Below are 16173 nucleotides of genomic sequence, written 5' to 3'. Positions count from 1 at the left end.
CAAATATGTAGTAAAGGCACTACATGAATAATCTTACTAAATATTCTTACTTCCGTCCTAAGAATAATTATAACCATTTCCAGATGGCAATGGAGAAGCTCAGCAAACTGTGGAAGATGGATATCCAATAACTGAGGAAGCTGGTATTTAAACCCAGGATGCTCTTCCCTGCTATGCTTTGCTTCAGTTCATTCCCAGGCAATGGCCTCCACAATTTTTCAAATACTATGAATTTGTAGGGGGCACAAAAGGGACCTTTTACCAATATATCTCAAGCAGTTTGAATGAATGAATAGGAGAATGTTTATGTGAATAAATGATGTATAGAATCAGTTGACTACTTGTGGCACAATGTGTTCCTAAACAAAATACTGATATGTCATTGCAGAGAGGCTGATGTTTTAGGAGAAGACTAGATGAGATGTACAAAGAAAGACAAGGAAATTAAAAGTGGGTTGAGTTAGAAGACTGACAAAAATCTAAGGAGTATTACAAAAGTGATTTAAAGATGAGAAAGAAAAATCCATGTTCAAGTAATTGGCATTGACAAAACCCAAAGTTGAACAGGACAAGAAGCAACATAATACATTCCACCAATAGTCCATAATAGCTCTTCAAGGACTGTGTTGTTAGGCTAGTAAATACAACTAGTACAGGGGGAAGGCAGGAGGATGAACGAGTGGAGCCCAGAGGATTTTTAGGGCAGTGAAAAATACTATGTAATACCGTAATGCTGGATGCATGTCATTATATATTTGTCCAAACCTAGAGGATGTACAACACCCACAGTGAACTGTAACGTCAACTATGGACTTTGGGTGATTATGGTGTGTAGCTTCATCAGTTGTAACAAATGCACTGCTGCAGTGAATGGTGCTGATAATGGAGGAGGCTCTGCAATTGTAGGTGCAGGGGGCATATGCGAATTCTCTCTACCTTTCAATTTTGTTGTGAACTTTAAGCTGCTCTAAAAAATAGAGTCTTTTCTTTTTTTATTTAATTAGCCAACATATTATACATCATTGGTTTCTGGTGTAAACAAAAACGACTAGCACATCTGTGGGGGTGCATCATACACAAGTCAGAAGTTTTGAGCCAGGGGCGCCTGGGTGGCTCAGTCGTTAAGCGTCTGCCTTCGGCTCAGGTCATGATCCCAGGGTTCTGGGATCGAGCCCCGCATCGGGCTCCCTGGTCAGTGGGAAGCCTGCTTCTCCCTCTCCCACTCCCCCTGCTTGTGTTCCCTCTCTCGCTGTGTCTCTCTCTGTCAAATAAATAAATAAAATCTTAAAAAAAAAGAAGTTTTGAGCCAAAGGAGTCAGGAAAGTCCTTTGGTACAGAAACACAATGCTATAAAGAGAGATTATGGAAATGGTTTATATAGTGAAGGGCTTCCTGGAAGATAAGCTACGATCCTGCCTCACAGAGAAGGCTCTCACGTCAGATTTTATAAAGCTTTTCATTGTTCTAAACCCCTCAAGTGCCTGGGCACATTTGTCTTGGGCAGTTTAGCCTTCTACCACACACAGGAGCTCCCTTTCACATCACTCCCATTTCAGTTTAATTGCCATGATCCTCCCTGAAAATACTGGCCTTATCCATATTTTTCAATCTAACCGTTTCTCTAATTTGACCAGGTATATTAAAAATTAGAGCTGGGACGTAATATTCAGTAGTGCCATTCAAAGTATTGATCTTTGACTGGCAGCATCCATCAGCATCCCCTAGAATCTTAGAAACACAAATTATGGGCCCCATGTAGACTCAAAAATCAGAATCTCTAGGTGTGGGCCTGGATTCTTTATTTTAATAAGACTCTCAGATAACTATAATAATATGTAAATTTACAAATGGACACTGATATATATTTTTTTCAGTAATATATATTATTACTAGTATATGTAGTAATGCATATATATCCAATAGTATATATGTTATCATATACATACACGTACACAATAATATATATTACAGTTCAGTGCTTATCAAAGGTGTCAGCCTGCATCAGAATTACCCAGGGAGTCCCTGGGTGGTGCAGTCAGTTAAGCGTCGGTCTTGTTTTTGGCTCAGGTCACGATCTCAGGGTCCTGGGATCGAGCCCTGCATCAGGCTCTGCACTCAGTTAGGGGTCTGGTTGTCCCTCTCCCTCTGATCCTCCCTCCACTGGCACTCTCTGTCTCTAAAATAAATAAATAAATTTTTTAAAAAAGAAAAAAAAAAGAATTACCCAGAGGACTGGAGGGCTTGTTTAACAAGATTTACCCAGCATTTCTCATGTCATGGGACATGAGAATCTCATTTCTAAGTCTCCCAGATGAGGAAAAGTACCACATTGTGAGAACTGGTTTAGCTTAACCTGTGAGTCAGAGAAGCCTGGGTTTACACTGTGACTGCTATTTACCGAATATAGACCGTGGGCAAGATGTTAAAGATCCTCAAGTGTTATTTTATTGGATTATCAAAAATGAGACAATACTTCACTGAGAATATGTCACAAGTCAGAAGTTTTGAGCCAAGGCAGGTTTCCTTTCTGTAGCTATAAATATCTTATAATTTTGTTATGTGGACTAACAAAAAGATTATCTATAAAAATGTCTAAAATAGTATATAGGAGTGAATTAGAAAGACAGTTATTAAAACACTGACTTTTCTAGTTGATGAAAAATTCTGCCAATTTTTAAAATTCTTCAATAAGCTCATTAAGAAAAAAAGAAAATTAAATTTGATCTTTTTGTCAGTTCTTATCAGTGATGAATAATTTTATGACATCCTTTGTCAAAGACATATATGGTTATTACCATATCATCAGGCAGGTTTTTTTTTTTTTTTTTTAATGTCTGCAGCTCTGTATGCTTATACGTGTATAGGATCGCTGATATCCCAGTTAGCTTTTACATGGGAACAAATTAAAAGGTGTATACAATGTGGCCAATTTTAGACAAAAAACAAACATCAGGTTGTTTCTAAAATTCAGCCATCCAGCATTCTACAATCTCAATTAGATTTTTCTCTCTCCACGGAGTTTTGAAATTAAGTGCACATTGCAAGTTCATTTGTACCTTTTTTAACATTTGGATCATTTCAATAGTTTGCAAATTAGAAGAGTTCATCTATTTGTTTTTTACAGTCACATTTGCCAAAAAGACTGCATATCTACAGAATCCTTCCTCTATGACTCTGAAACACAAGCCTCAATAATAATTAACCTTATTTTACTGGCAACTAAATTGTCATTAAACAAGATAATGCTTTAATTAAGAAGATTAACCTGAGGTTACTGAGATAGAACTGTGCATCTCTTTTGTGCTGAATTGCTAATGATAGGGTATTTTATGAGTTCTGAATCATGCTGAATTAAGTAAAATACAAATATATTTGTTTAGTGTAAGTATTTCATTAGTAAATCTGACCACATTGAGTATTTGCTGCACTCATTTTAATCTAGTTTAATTTGAAGCACAATTTAGTGTGAACTCTACGAATTACTTCAGTGTCGAAAGTACTACTTTTTATAAGTTTATTACAAAAGTAAGAGCAAATCAAAATAATATAGTTGTTAGTGGGAGAACTAGCAAACATTTTTTTTTTTTTTAAACCAGAGTAGAAAATAGTAAGACTTTCAAAGTTCAAGTAATATACCCAAAATGATACTGAAACTTATCTGAGAACAAGGATCAAGCCCATATCTTGTTTTTTTGAGTCCTGTTGTCTTATGTACCTGAGCAGGGATTCCTACTAAAAACCTCCTGAGGACTTAGGTTTCTTTCTCGGCTTGGCCACAGGAATAGCTACCTTTTTTTATGCTTACTACTCCTCAGTGGTAGTCATTAACACACACTCAGGACTTTTACTTTGTATTACAAATCCCTATTTCTCTCTTTCTCTCTCTAAGATGTGAGACTGTCTAAGAATCCTACGTATATCCCACTACATATATAGTTAAGTCATTAGGAGTAAATGGAGCAAACAGCTCCACATATATTTGTTAGCTTCACAAGAAGATAATTTTGATTCCAGCTACGTCTTCAGAGATACAAGTTAACCTCTGGTAGTTTTACGGAGAGGGACAGATTCAATACATTTGAGTTATTTCCCTGTTCTCAAAATAACTGTGACTTTTATAAAAGCACTTAGCCTTTTAGAGAGCTTGGTTTGTCCATTCGTAAATGGAGGCAATTGTGAAGAGGTCCAAATAAGGAAAAAAAAAAGTGAAAAGTCTCTCTGAAAATATGAAGCATATTATTAGCACACCCGATTTATACAATAGCAAACATTATTATTTTATGCCTAGCTTTACTATTAAGAAATATTAAATAATTAATAAAATAATAACTTATTAATAACAAAGTGTCTAGGCTTGTCAACCCAGTACCTTATGAATTAAAATTTCTCAGACATTCCTGTTTGTCTATTTGTTTGCCTCAGTCTGTTAAAGTTATGAGGTCTAGGAGTGTCCAAGTTCAAGCAGCCCCTAACTGAGAAGGCAGTTTGAAACACACCTAGGGCATCTGGCTCTTACGTCGTGAGTCCTGAAGTCCCCACTCCTCTTGGGAAATGAATGACAAAATGTTGTTCCTCCCCTGGGGCTGGTTTTGTTCCCTTTGTGCAGTAAACAAACTGAACAGTTGTGTGTGAATATCTCGCCTATTCACATATGCTTCCCACAATATGCCACTTGGTGTTGTATTTGAACTGTCAGGTGAACTTTCATTATCATAAGTAAATCAAATGATGCGAGAATTAATACATTTGAGAAGTCTTTTCAGTCATTCCCTGGGGGAAAAAAAAGGTGCAGCTATGCTATACAGGAACAAACTGTCATTCATCAAACATGACTCAATCTATACTAGAGAAGTCATAAGTCATGTACCTGAAGTACAACAAAAATCTCTTGGTGAGTATGATTTTTTTTTTTTTTTTTGGTTAGGTCAAGTTGCCATTTTCTCCTGAAGAGCACTGAGTATATGTGTCTTCTAATTCATATCCAGAGAAGACCCTAAAAATAATATTTCAAAATCATAGAATCAGATTCCTCTCAATCTTGTCCTTCTCAGCTATAAGCCAGTCATTTAACACCACAATCTATGGAAGGAAGGTAGGTTTGAGAGGGGGAAAAAAATACAAAAGAAAAACAGACAGTACAGAATCTCACCGAGGAAATGCTCTTCTTATTCCAGACTCTCTAAATTCAAGACTGTCTTTCATCCTCCCTCCCTCCCTCCCTCCCTCCCTCTTTACCTATCTAAGATGTGAGACTGTCTAAGAATCCTCCCTCCCCCACCTTCGTTCCCTACTTTGAGTACTTGAGTTTGGTGGATGACAGGAAAATAAGAAAAGTCATGCCTACCCTAACCATGCCTTTACTGCAAGTATAGAATAATCTGTGTGATGGATAATTTGTCCAATACCTTGCCGAATTAATGTAACACACAAGTTGAAAGGTATAAAACCTATTGTGATTGGGAAACAGTACAACTCACTAAAGGAATGGCTTAAAAATAGCTTCTAAGGGGGACTGGGTAGCTCAGTTGGTTAAGCGTCTGCCTTCAGCTCAGATCATGATCCCAGGGTCCTGGGACCGAGTTTTGCGTCAGGCACTCTGCTCAAAAGGGAGTCTGCTTCTCCTTCTCCCTCTGACCCGCCCCTCTGCTCATGCTTTCTCTCGCTCGCTTGCTCTCTCTCTCTCAAATAAATAAAATCTTTAAAAAACATAGCTTCTAAATTGAATTAGCAGCCATCTCTTAACTAATTAAGAGCTGAAATGTGTAAAACAGTTTAAAATTTTTCCTATAAGACATCTTTACATGATTAATGCATAGGAAGCCTCATTCATGAGCCTTTTTCTCTGTAATATAAACATGGGGAAATGTATTTTTAAAAAAGAGACCTTAAGTTATCAAAAATGCCATACAATAGAAAAAAATCATTACACTCCAGATGTTCTTGCAACCTGCTCCCTACTTGAAAATAGTTTTGCTCACTGGGCAAGAGTTTCGTATTTGCCTCACTCAATAAAACAATTCCATCTATCTTAGCTACACCTGGCTATAGCTCTACCCTGTCACATTATAAAGTATGTTCCAGAGTATGCTCTGCCAGAATAATGCTGATGTTAATACTAATACTAATAAATTCTTTATGCTTAGTCTATTCTTTATTGGTGACTCTTTATGTTTAGTCTATTCTTTATAGAGATTCTTTATGCTTAGTCTATTCCTTACTGGAGATACTTTATGCTTAGTCAATTTTTTTATGGGAGATTTATAATGTACATTAACATATAATATTTTAAGTGCTCTAAGAAAATGTCTGCAAGAAGTTAGATTTTATTTTTAACTAAGAATTTTCAACCTATTTGACCATGGGACTTTTTCTTCCCTTATAACACCTAGTAACAACTAGAATATAACAAATATTAACACAGAGAATGTACTTTGGAGAAACCTGTGCCCTGGCATAATGTTTGCCCCTTATCTTTTCTCACTTTCTTTCCAAATGCTCGGAAGGCAAGGGAAAACAAGAATGAGAGAATCAAAGAGGAAGAAATGCAGTAAAAGTGGCAGTTCCCAAGCCCTGAGTCATCTCTACTTCTTCCTACCAGAACACTGTGTACAGGCTACTGCAAACTCTAAAAAATGAATCTGCCGACCACGAGTGAAAAGCTTCCTTTTGTTTTTCTGCAAAGACAACTTGCTCATGAAGCAAGGATACTATCAATCAAGTCACTGGTGCAGAGAAAGAGAACAAACCAGTACTTCCACGTTACTTACCTTAGGATATGGATACTGCTTTCCTTTGGGATACAGTGCTCCAGTAAATCGAGGGATAACCATGTTAGGCACCAACGAATCATTTATCATCAGGAAGGCAAGCCTTTCTCCATCTGGCGACCACCAGTGGGCAATGTGAGAATGCAGAAGTTCCTCTAGAATAAATGAGTGTTATTTGAAACCAACTGTAGAGATGTGGGCTCAGTGACCCACAAACATCTGTCCTTGAAATCTCCATTGCACACATACATTTTTTTTCTATACAACGGTTGGATTTTATCAACGTCATAGAGAATTCTGTATTTCTGAGTTACCCTTTTAGTCCCAGGAGAAGCAGATGCAATGGCAGGAAAGAATGAAGCAATGAAGTCAGGATTTCATAGACTGTCAGCAGTGTGAACAGAGAAAATGAAAGCACTACTGGGGTAAAAAGAATAAGAACAGTAACTGAAGACTGAAATATGGCATAAAACCGTATTTATGTCACCATTCATTCACATTTGCTTTCAATCATATTTCCATCATCAAACAAGTTAAATACCCACTCTCATCATCGAACAAGTTGGATAACCACTAGACTCATGAAACTATTTTAAGCTCTAAAGAAAGAGAATGAGAAATAGACTGGGTATCTTTCATGTGACCCCAGATCCACTATTCACTTGTCTATACCTGCTTTCTGGTCCAGAAAATTAACGTGGGTGAACAACAGCAGAAGGGCAGCCATGCCCTCCAGAGCATGCCCTTTATTATACTATGGCAAGAGATTACAAGGAGGAGAGTGAAGTCAGAGTATGTGTTCCCTTGGCTCTACCCTGAAATGTCACTTCAGTCTAGCTGTGGGTTTTAAATGATGTCACTACCCCGTCAGTGCACTCTCTTCTGTGAAATTTTCTCCTTTTGTATCTTGTAATGACTCATCTCTATGGTCACAGGGGTGATTATAGCTTGGTTGTTACTAGTCTAGATTATAGCTCTGTCCTTTACGGTTTCACTTTGTAAATGTGGTCTCTTTGTAAATAAATCTTCAGATTACTGAATGTGCTAACTTTGTACCCTGACAGATACCATGATGAATACCAGTAAGAGACTTGGAAAAGGGACTTTTAAAATTAGAGTTTGAGATTAAGTTGCTGATCTATATCTATATCCATCTCTATTTGTACTATCTTTGATGTAATCATCTCCTTTCCAGGAGGGAACTGGAGCATAGATAATCCATAGCAATGGATGGACTCATGAGTAATCCATTGTCACTGGTGATGATACAAAATGAAATGCAGATAGAGAGGAAAGGTTTGGGGAGGATAACTGGTGGTGGCACTTAATTGCTACAATAGCGGCAACTGTAAAGATTATAAAATGAAGCTCCCATGGTTCATGTGAGACCTCAAGGAGATTCCATAGGGATAAACTGAAATGGAAACGATGTCTGCAAAATCAAGAATACAAAAAAGATCACCATGGCATCTTTGAAGGAGTCCCTCTCTTCTTCTGTTGTTGCAAGGCAGATAAGGCAGAGGTCCAAGAGAACATAGTAAGGGTGGCAGAACTACAACACAAATTAGGGGCTCAACTCCAGTTGTTTTTTAAAGCTAATACAGAGATATTGGAGGAGAAGTCCTGGGACACTGGCACCTAGGATAAAGATGCTTGGGTAAACATGTGCAGTATACTTATGCTTTCTGGACCAGTCTCATAAATAACACATTATTGGGGAATGTTGCTATATGTGTCTAATATTATGGCTGAAGATATTGAACCTCAAAATTCCCAGAAGTCTCCTTGCTGACAGAGGCAACCTCTATCCCAGGGAGCTAGGCATTCTCTGCATTAAGGCAGAGTGGAAGATAAATTCCTATAAAGTTTAAGAGTCTACATCCCTAGAGGAGAGTTTAGAGATCTAGTAGCATAGTATACACTGGGATATCTCTTGTAAAGTGAGAGAAAACTTGTTGGAATTGTGCTTATGCAAAAGTAAAGAGGGAATAGACTCTTCTGATTTTGAATAACAACTTAAACCATATTCACATATGTTGCCCTGTTCTACTTCCCAGATAACCTATAAAGCTGCCTGTTCTGAGCAGAGCCTGTGCAAGAAAGGGCTATGCAGCAGATCAAGGCCATGGTACAACCTTCCCTACTGTCTTTACCTGGTGACCCAGAAGACACACTGCGAATGTAAAGGTGCATGGTAAACAAAGACGCTGTGTGGAGCTTCTGACACTCATTATATGGCAATCAAAACACAGGCATTACAAGCTTTAGAGGAAGGCCATTTCCTCCTGTGCTGATAAATATTCTCCTTTTCAAAAGCAGCTCTCTACTGGGCTCTTGCAGAAATAATTAGCCTGACCATGGGATACCAAGTGGCTATGCAACCCAAACTGCCCATCATGAACTGACTGTTCTCTGAATCACTGACCATAAAACGAAACACATACAGCAACATCCCACTATAAAATAGAAGGGGTATATATGGGATTGGGTAGAACGCATTAAGTAAAATGTCCAGATTATTGCATCCTCTACTTTACCCTCTCTCCTTCAGCTCATACCTAAACCTCAAGATGTGTTCTAATACAAGTTGGCAGGGGAGAAATAAATGCAGGCCTGGTTTATGGGCAGGTTTGCATGATGTACTTGAAGGCTCTGGAATTGGATAGGCTCTGTACCACAATCTGACTGAGGAGTGGCATTGAAAGACTAAAGAAAACATAAATCCTCCCAGTTGGCAGACTTTTGAACAAGATATTTAGTTTTGTACTTCTTGTGGAAGGAGAATTGGCCTGAAGCATGGATCTACCCTGACTCATGCACAGTAACTAATAAAAGACCTGATTAGGGTTATGGGAAGACAAAAATTAGTGACAAGGAAGTTTAGAGAAAGATAACTGCATTGACTTATCAGGAGGGGTAAAAATGTAAAAATATGAAGATATTAGTGTCCTACTGAATATCCATCAGAACACATCCATAGCAGAGGAGGCTCTCAATAATCAGATGGACAATATGACTACAGAGCACATGTCGGTCTGCTTTGGCTCTCACCATTACCTTCCAATGATAGTGGCTGTCATTAAACTCGACATGGCCTTATTTCCCAGCAGGACCATCTGGCTACCTGGTGGCAGGTAGATTACATGGGAAGCATTCCATCAAGAAGGGGTAGCATTTTGTCATTACAGAGATAGACACATACTCTGGAATAGCTATGCCTCTGCTGCTTCAAGTCCTGTCAGTGCTGCTATTCGTGGGTTTACAGAGTAGCTTATCCATTACCACAATAATCCACCCTGCATCACCACCAAACAGAAAGTATTTTATAGCAAAAAGAAGGGCAATAGGCTCAGATCATGAAATTCACTGTTTTCTATTAGCTATATGTACCTCATTGGATGGAAGCATTAACTAGTCTTCTCTATCTCGGTTTTGGCACTATAACAACCTTGAAGTTGGGATGTCATATACAGCATACATGTGCCCCTCTCGCAAAGCCAGAAAGCACAAATCTAGGAACTAAGGGGTAGAAGTGTAGCATTCTCTATCACTATCACACCATTACTCCACTAGATGTATTTTGTTTCTTGTCTTCATGAAAAGGAGATCAGTGGGTTTAGAAGTCCTAATGCCTAAGGGGGGATGGCTTCCAATAGGGAATGTCTTAATTCTGTTCCTCTGAATTGGAAGCTGAGATTTCCCCCCTGATCATGTGGGGCTCAATAGGACTGGGGAAAAAAAAAAACAAAAAACCTGACAGAATACATAGTACTATGTGTCTGATGATTAAGCTCATCTGCCAGGAAGAATATGTATCTTCACTACACAAAAGAGAGTAAAGAAGAATATATCTGGACTCAGCAGATTCAGAAATACTCCCTTGTCCAACTCGATCTCATTTTCCAATTCTACATTTCCACATTCTAATTTCCATTTCAATGGAAAACTGAAATTGTAGCAACCTAATTAAGAAAAAAGAAGCAAAGGAATAAGATTTGGCAAGGATAAAATTTTGGCTTGATCCACCACGTAAATGACCTGTGTAGTCAGAATGCTGGCAGAAGGAAAAGGAAAAATGAATGAGTAGTTGACAGAGGGAGCTAGGATTACCAGTTAAGGCCACATGATAATCTTATTTCTTTTCTTAATGGGGGCATTTGCCCCAAAACCTTATATGAAAAGCACAAGTGTTGACTGTAGTTATAAATTTCAGACAGCTATATAAACTGGACTAATACCACTCTACAAAGAAACAGTAGCAGATGGAACTTTGTGTGTTCTTTCAAGGACACAAAGTTTTTATTTGAATAAATAATAATATCCCCATGATTTCTGAGTTTTGTTGGCTGTGGCCAATATGAAACCAGACAAATTAAATGAAGAGAATAAAGTTAGTGCATGATTTACTTTCTTGGTTCTCACCCACTGGAAACATGTAAGTCTGGCTATGTTCCTCAACCAAAACTTACTGCTTCTATTACTTCAGAAACTATAGGATTCCCTCCTTCTAGGTTCTAGTAACAGCTTACTTACCCTTCTCACTTCAGGTGTTAATGGCTAAATCAATACTAGCCAAGGTTGTTACATATCCCTTGTCTTTGACAAGTGGCCCCTTCATAGATAAAATTTTGTATACTACTTTGAATGTGCCATTTTTTTCCAATTGTAATCCTGACCCTGATTTGTACAAATTACGTACAATTCATATGAGGAGACATGAGTCATCCACATGACACACAAGGGGAAAAAAATGCTAAATGCCAACTGAGTGTAAACTCTTAGTCTTATGAGCCTTGAAGGTACAGAGAGATCAGATTGTGCTGTCTAAAATCAACACTCAGGGTTTCTAAAGAAATGGGTTCTATCTAGGTGCTGAAGTATGTGTGTGCAAGTACTTCTCAAGAATAAGAATGGTCCAGATTTGAGAGCACCATTCAACAGAAACTAGGTATCATCTACTCTAATTTATTTTAGAGTGATCTATGCCTAAAGTTATTCCTCATAAAAAATGCTAAAATAGCAAAGTAGTACACACAAAGAGTTATGTGACTTCCTTCAGGTACAAAAACAAAGCTAACTGAAATGGGAAGGAGATAAATAAAAGAATCTTTAATATGCATCTGCTTAAGAGTGCTCTTGGATACGCACACACTTCTTTAATTGCAACTAATAAGGACTCTTACTCATGGATTGAAACTTCCTGTGTTAATGATATTATATTATTTACAAACAGTGAATTTCTACAAATTGCATTCCATTCTATTTCAATGAAGGTTTGGTTCTTCTTTGTCTTTATTACAATGATTAGAAAATCTCACTGGAGAACAGATGGAGTTTTCAACATATGTTGTTTTCTATCAAAGACACTTAAAAACATAGCCTCAACACAAAGTACTTATAGAAAACTGACTAATATATAATCATTGTGTTCAGATTAACATGCTATTCTGAAAAGTAAGCTGATTTTATCCATTTGTAGTTTATCAGTTTAGACAGATAAGATTTCCTGAGTATGCTACTGCCAGCCAGATGGGTCTATGGTTCATTTTTTTCCCCTTTATTTTCTGTATCTCACTGTCAAGTTTCTTAAAAGAATTGTCTATATTCATAACCTTCTCACTTCTCATTTACACCTCTATCCACTGCAATCTTGCTTCTGGTACCACAAATTGACTGATTTTGCTCTTAACGACTTCTGGTAGCAAATCCAACAGTAACTATGGAATCCTTAGTTTGTTTGACCTACTGAGACTCAGCTTTCTATCTTCCTCTGGCTTCCATGGCTGCATCTCTAATTTTTTCTTTTATCTGTCATTGTCCAGTTTTACTGGGATTTAGTAAGTGCTCAATAAATATTTGTTGAATCAATGAATGGATGAATGTGATTTCCTGTATCCAAGAGAAGGCAGAAAAAAAAGTGAAAATAGATATCTTGCATTGTTCTCAGTAAACCACCAAAAAATCTAACAATCTCCATCTGTTGATAAGGATATTGTTTATCCTGTCAATTTTTCCTCTCACTTCTTTATTCTTTTCGTTCTTAAAGCTCAATGCAAATACCATTTCTTCCATGAAGCCACTCTATATTCCCCCATTCCATTAGAATTAATCCTACTTTTATTTCTAGTTGGTATGTGGACATGTAGTTCTATTTATATTTCTATTTACTATGCTCCAAATGGTTCTTTATATAATAGGTGTTTACAGTTTTTCACTCCACGAAGTTGGAAATGCCCAAAACACAGAAACCCTATTTCTCTTCATATTGCTCTCAGATAATGCTGGAAAGATATATATACTTAATAACTGCTGAATTGAATATCACAGAATTCCTTAAAACACATTTATAAATCATTTGGGCACATTAGTTCCAATATTTTATATGCTCAGATAACTTAAAGTGACAGTCATTTTTTTTCTATTTAATAGATTCAATACTTTATGGAAATTGTTAAAGTTGTAGACTTGGTAGCTGTGAACTTCTTTTTAGCAAAGAATTCATCTGATATTTTATTTAGTTGAGTTACTATGTTAAATGCACCAATTTATATGAATAACATGAGATGCATTTGTGTGAATTGTGTTTAAAATGATGTTTCATTTTGAGCATGATGTTTTATTTTTCTTCTGAACTTCACCAACTCTTTAAAACACATTTTATTTTATTTGCCTTTACTTTCCTTAGGAATTGAATAATACTAGGAATAGAGACCAAGAGGCTTTAAAATAACACTTTTAAATAAAAACTCGACATAAGTGCCTGTGATTGGGATCAACAGCCACACTCACAGATTGGCCTGGACCTAAAAAGGTTAAGCCATGCCTTTAAAGTGTGCCAGAAAAACATTTTATTATCTTTTGTGTGACTCCTTCTCTAATCTTTTTTTCTATGATATTTACAAAAGGCAAATTTCAACTAAAGAAAGTAAGTGGAAATGTTACATGTTACTTCTTGAGTTTCCCACACATACTAATTTAGATTGTAATTGATTTCTGTAAAGTAACAAAAAAGGATATCTCCACACTAGAGTATCACACACATACTGTTGAAGATCATATGCATTCCTAGTAGATGGCACTGTGTTGTGGTGAGTGTACTGAAGGGAAAAGAGAAAATCTGGAATCTGGGAGCTGTTGGTACCTTGGCAAAGTGGTAGTGGGAGATGAAGGTACAGGGGAGACTCTTGAAACATAGGTTGGGGATGACAGGTGAGGGAAAAATCAGTGACATCCGAATGGCCTAAATCCCTCTGTCAAACCTTAACACTGATTCCCTGATACAGTCTCTTCTCTTGGAAATAAAGCAAGAATTGAGATAAGTCTATGATCGATAGGGTTCAGAATCTTAGGCTGAGGAAATAGACCAGTTGAAATCTAATGGCTTAGGTCAATAATGTGTATCATTCCTTAGGGAACGATGAAAGGCACTGAATTCTAACAGGTAGAGTAGACCAGGAAGAAGCACTGGCTTTGAAGATATACATTCAAGTACCAGCTCTGGCACTCAGGAGCTCTGAGGCCATGTCCAAGTCACCTGTCCTCCCCGAGTCCTTGTTTCTTCAGTAAATGAATAAATATGCTAGCATTGTGAGGATTCAATCACATAGCACAATTGGAATTGGCTAGTATACCTACAACATAAGAGCCCAAAGGATTGAGTTTAATTTGAATGGCAAAAACTGTAATTTTTCCATTTCTCTTTTGGAAAGTGTCAGACCTATAGTGTTATTACAGAAGTTTTTGTCCTATTTGTCCTACCTATCCCCCAACACAGTGTTCAATTTCCACCCAAATATATAGAATTTTATGCTCTAATTTTATTCTTTATTTCTATTAAGAAAATAACCATATTTATCAGATAATGGTCTTTAATTTCTCTTCTGGCAATTTCCTTAAAAACATAATGCCATAAATTATATAAAGCCTTACATAAAGGACAAAGGCCCAAGGCATGTTGTTTAGTTGTCCAGTCAGTATATTCTACACTGAGTTAACTTAAAAGTTCTTCGATGTTAAGGGTCACATTTTGTTACCCAAGGCAGCGTGCAGCATACTGTGAAGCACCAGTGTTCCCACTAAATTATTCTTTCCCTCCCTGAAGCCCACTACTCTTATAAATGCGTACTGTGTCTGTCACCACTATTTACTAGAGATCCAAACCAGAAGCCAAAGAATCATTCTTGACTTCTTTTCATCTACCCCATCCATTGAACCACTAAGATCTATCTGTTTTACTGCCTCATCAACTTCAGAATCTTCCCTCCTTCTTACTGCTTTAACCCTAGTAATATTACTCATTATCTCTCAACAGAACACAGAAAAACTTCCCAGCTTCTCATTGGTTCTTTCTGCTATTCAATCCCAGCTTTATACTATAGTCAAAATGATCTATTTATATGGAAGATATAATATTGACACTCCCTTATTTGAAAAGCTCTATTAGTTACCCCATTCACTAGTGAAAAAATAATTGAAATCCCAGATTATTTTTAGGGTCACTATCCCTTGGTTCTTGCTGCCCTCCTTTTTCTCAAATTTTATGCCCCAATAACACCAAGCAGATTTTAGTTCTCAAGGCACACACCATGCTATTTAAACTTGCTATGCTTTTGTAAGCTTTTAACTCTTGCTTAAATTTCCTTACCTAGTTTCTTCTTCTTTTTTTAAATTGCAGTTTTTTATTTAAATTCCAGTTAGTTAACAGACAGTGTAATATTAGTTTCAGGTGTACAATATAGTGATTCAACATTTTTATATAACACCCAGTGCTCATCACAAGTGCCCTCCTTAATCCCCATCACCTATTTAACACATCCCTCCACCCACCTCCCCTCAGGTAACCATCAGATTGTTCGCTATAGTTAAGAATCTGTTTCTTAGTTTCCCTCTCTCTTTCTCTCTCTTTTTTTCTTTTGCTCATTTGTTTTGTTGCTTAAATTCTACATGAGTGAAATCATATGGTATTTATCTTTCTTGACTGAATTATTTCGCTTAGCATAATACTCTCTAGCTCCAAGAATTCATTCTTTTTTATGGCTGAGTAATAGTCCATTGTATATATATGCCACTTCTCCTTTATCCATTCATCAGTTGATGGACACCTGGGCTATTTCCTACCTACTTTCTTCTTATATTTCTTAATCTTTCAGGCTCAACTCAGAGGCTTTCTCTTTTAGGAAAATGTTTGCAAATCCCTAGAATCAGCTAAGTCTCTTTTGTTCTTTCATAGAATCCTGTGTTTACTGTGATTTGACTGCTTGTCACACTGCACTGACATGGTTTCTTCATCTGTCAGGGTCTCACACAGTACTGACAGTATTTTGAAGATGAAGGGCATCTCTCACCTAACTCTTCCACATCAGAGATGCTTAGTTCTTGCTACCTAGATTCCTGGAACCACCCAAGT

The 16173-nt window shown here is 37.1% G+C and overlaps 1 protein-coding gene across 9 annotated transcripts in view; it reads right to left on the bottom strand.

The window, feature by feature from the left end:
* The window catches only part of DPP10 (dipeptidyl peptidase like 10), a 1381541-nt gene that overhangs the window by 105767 nt on the left and 1259601 nt on the right, over window positions 1-16173 (bottom strand). For all 9 annotated transcript variants that reach the window (XM_032399013.1, XM_032398270.1, XM_032397511.1 and 6 more), the window contains one exon: window positions 6768-6922. In XM_032399013.1, coding sequence (XP_032254904.1) covers window positions 6768-6922 — 155 coding nt within the window. The remainder of the gene's footprint in view (window positions 1-6767; window positions 6923-16173) is intronic.

This window comes from Phoca vitulina, unplaced genomic scaffold (assembly GCF_004348235.1).
Source record: "Phoca vitulina isolate PV1807 unplaced genomic scaffold, GSC_HSeal_1.0 scaffold1, whole genome shotgun sequence".
NCBI lineage: Eukaryota > Metazoa > Chordata > Mammalia > Carnivora > Phocidae > Phoca > Phoca vitulina.
This window is presented reverse-complemented; position numbering and strand designations above follow the sequence as displayed.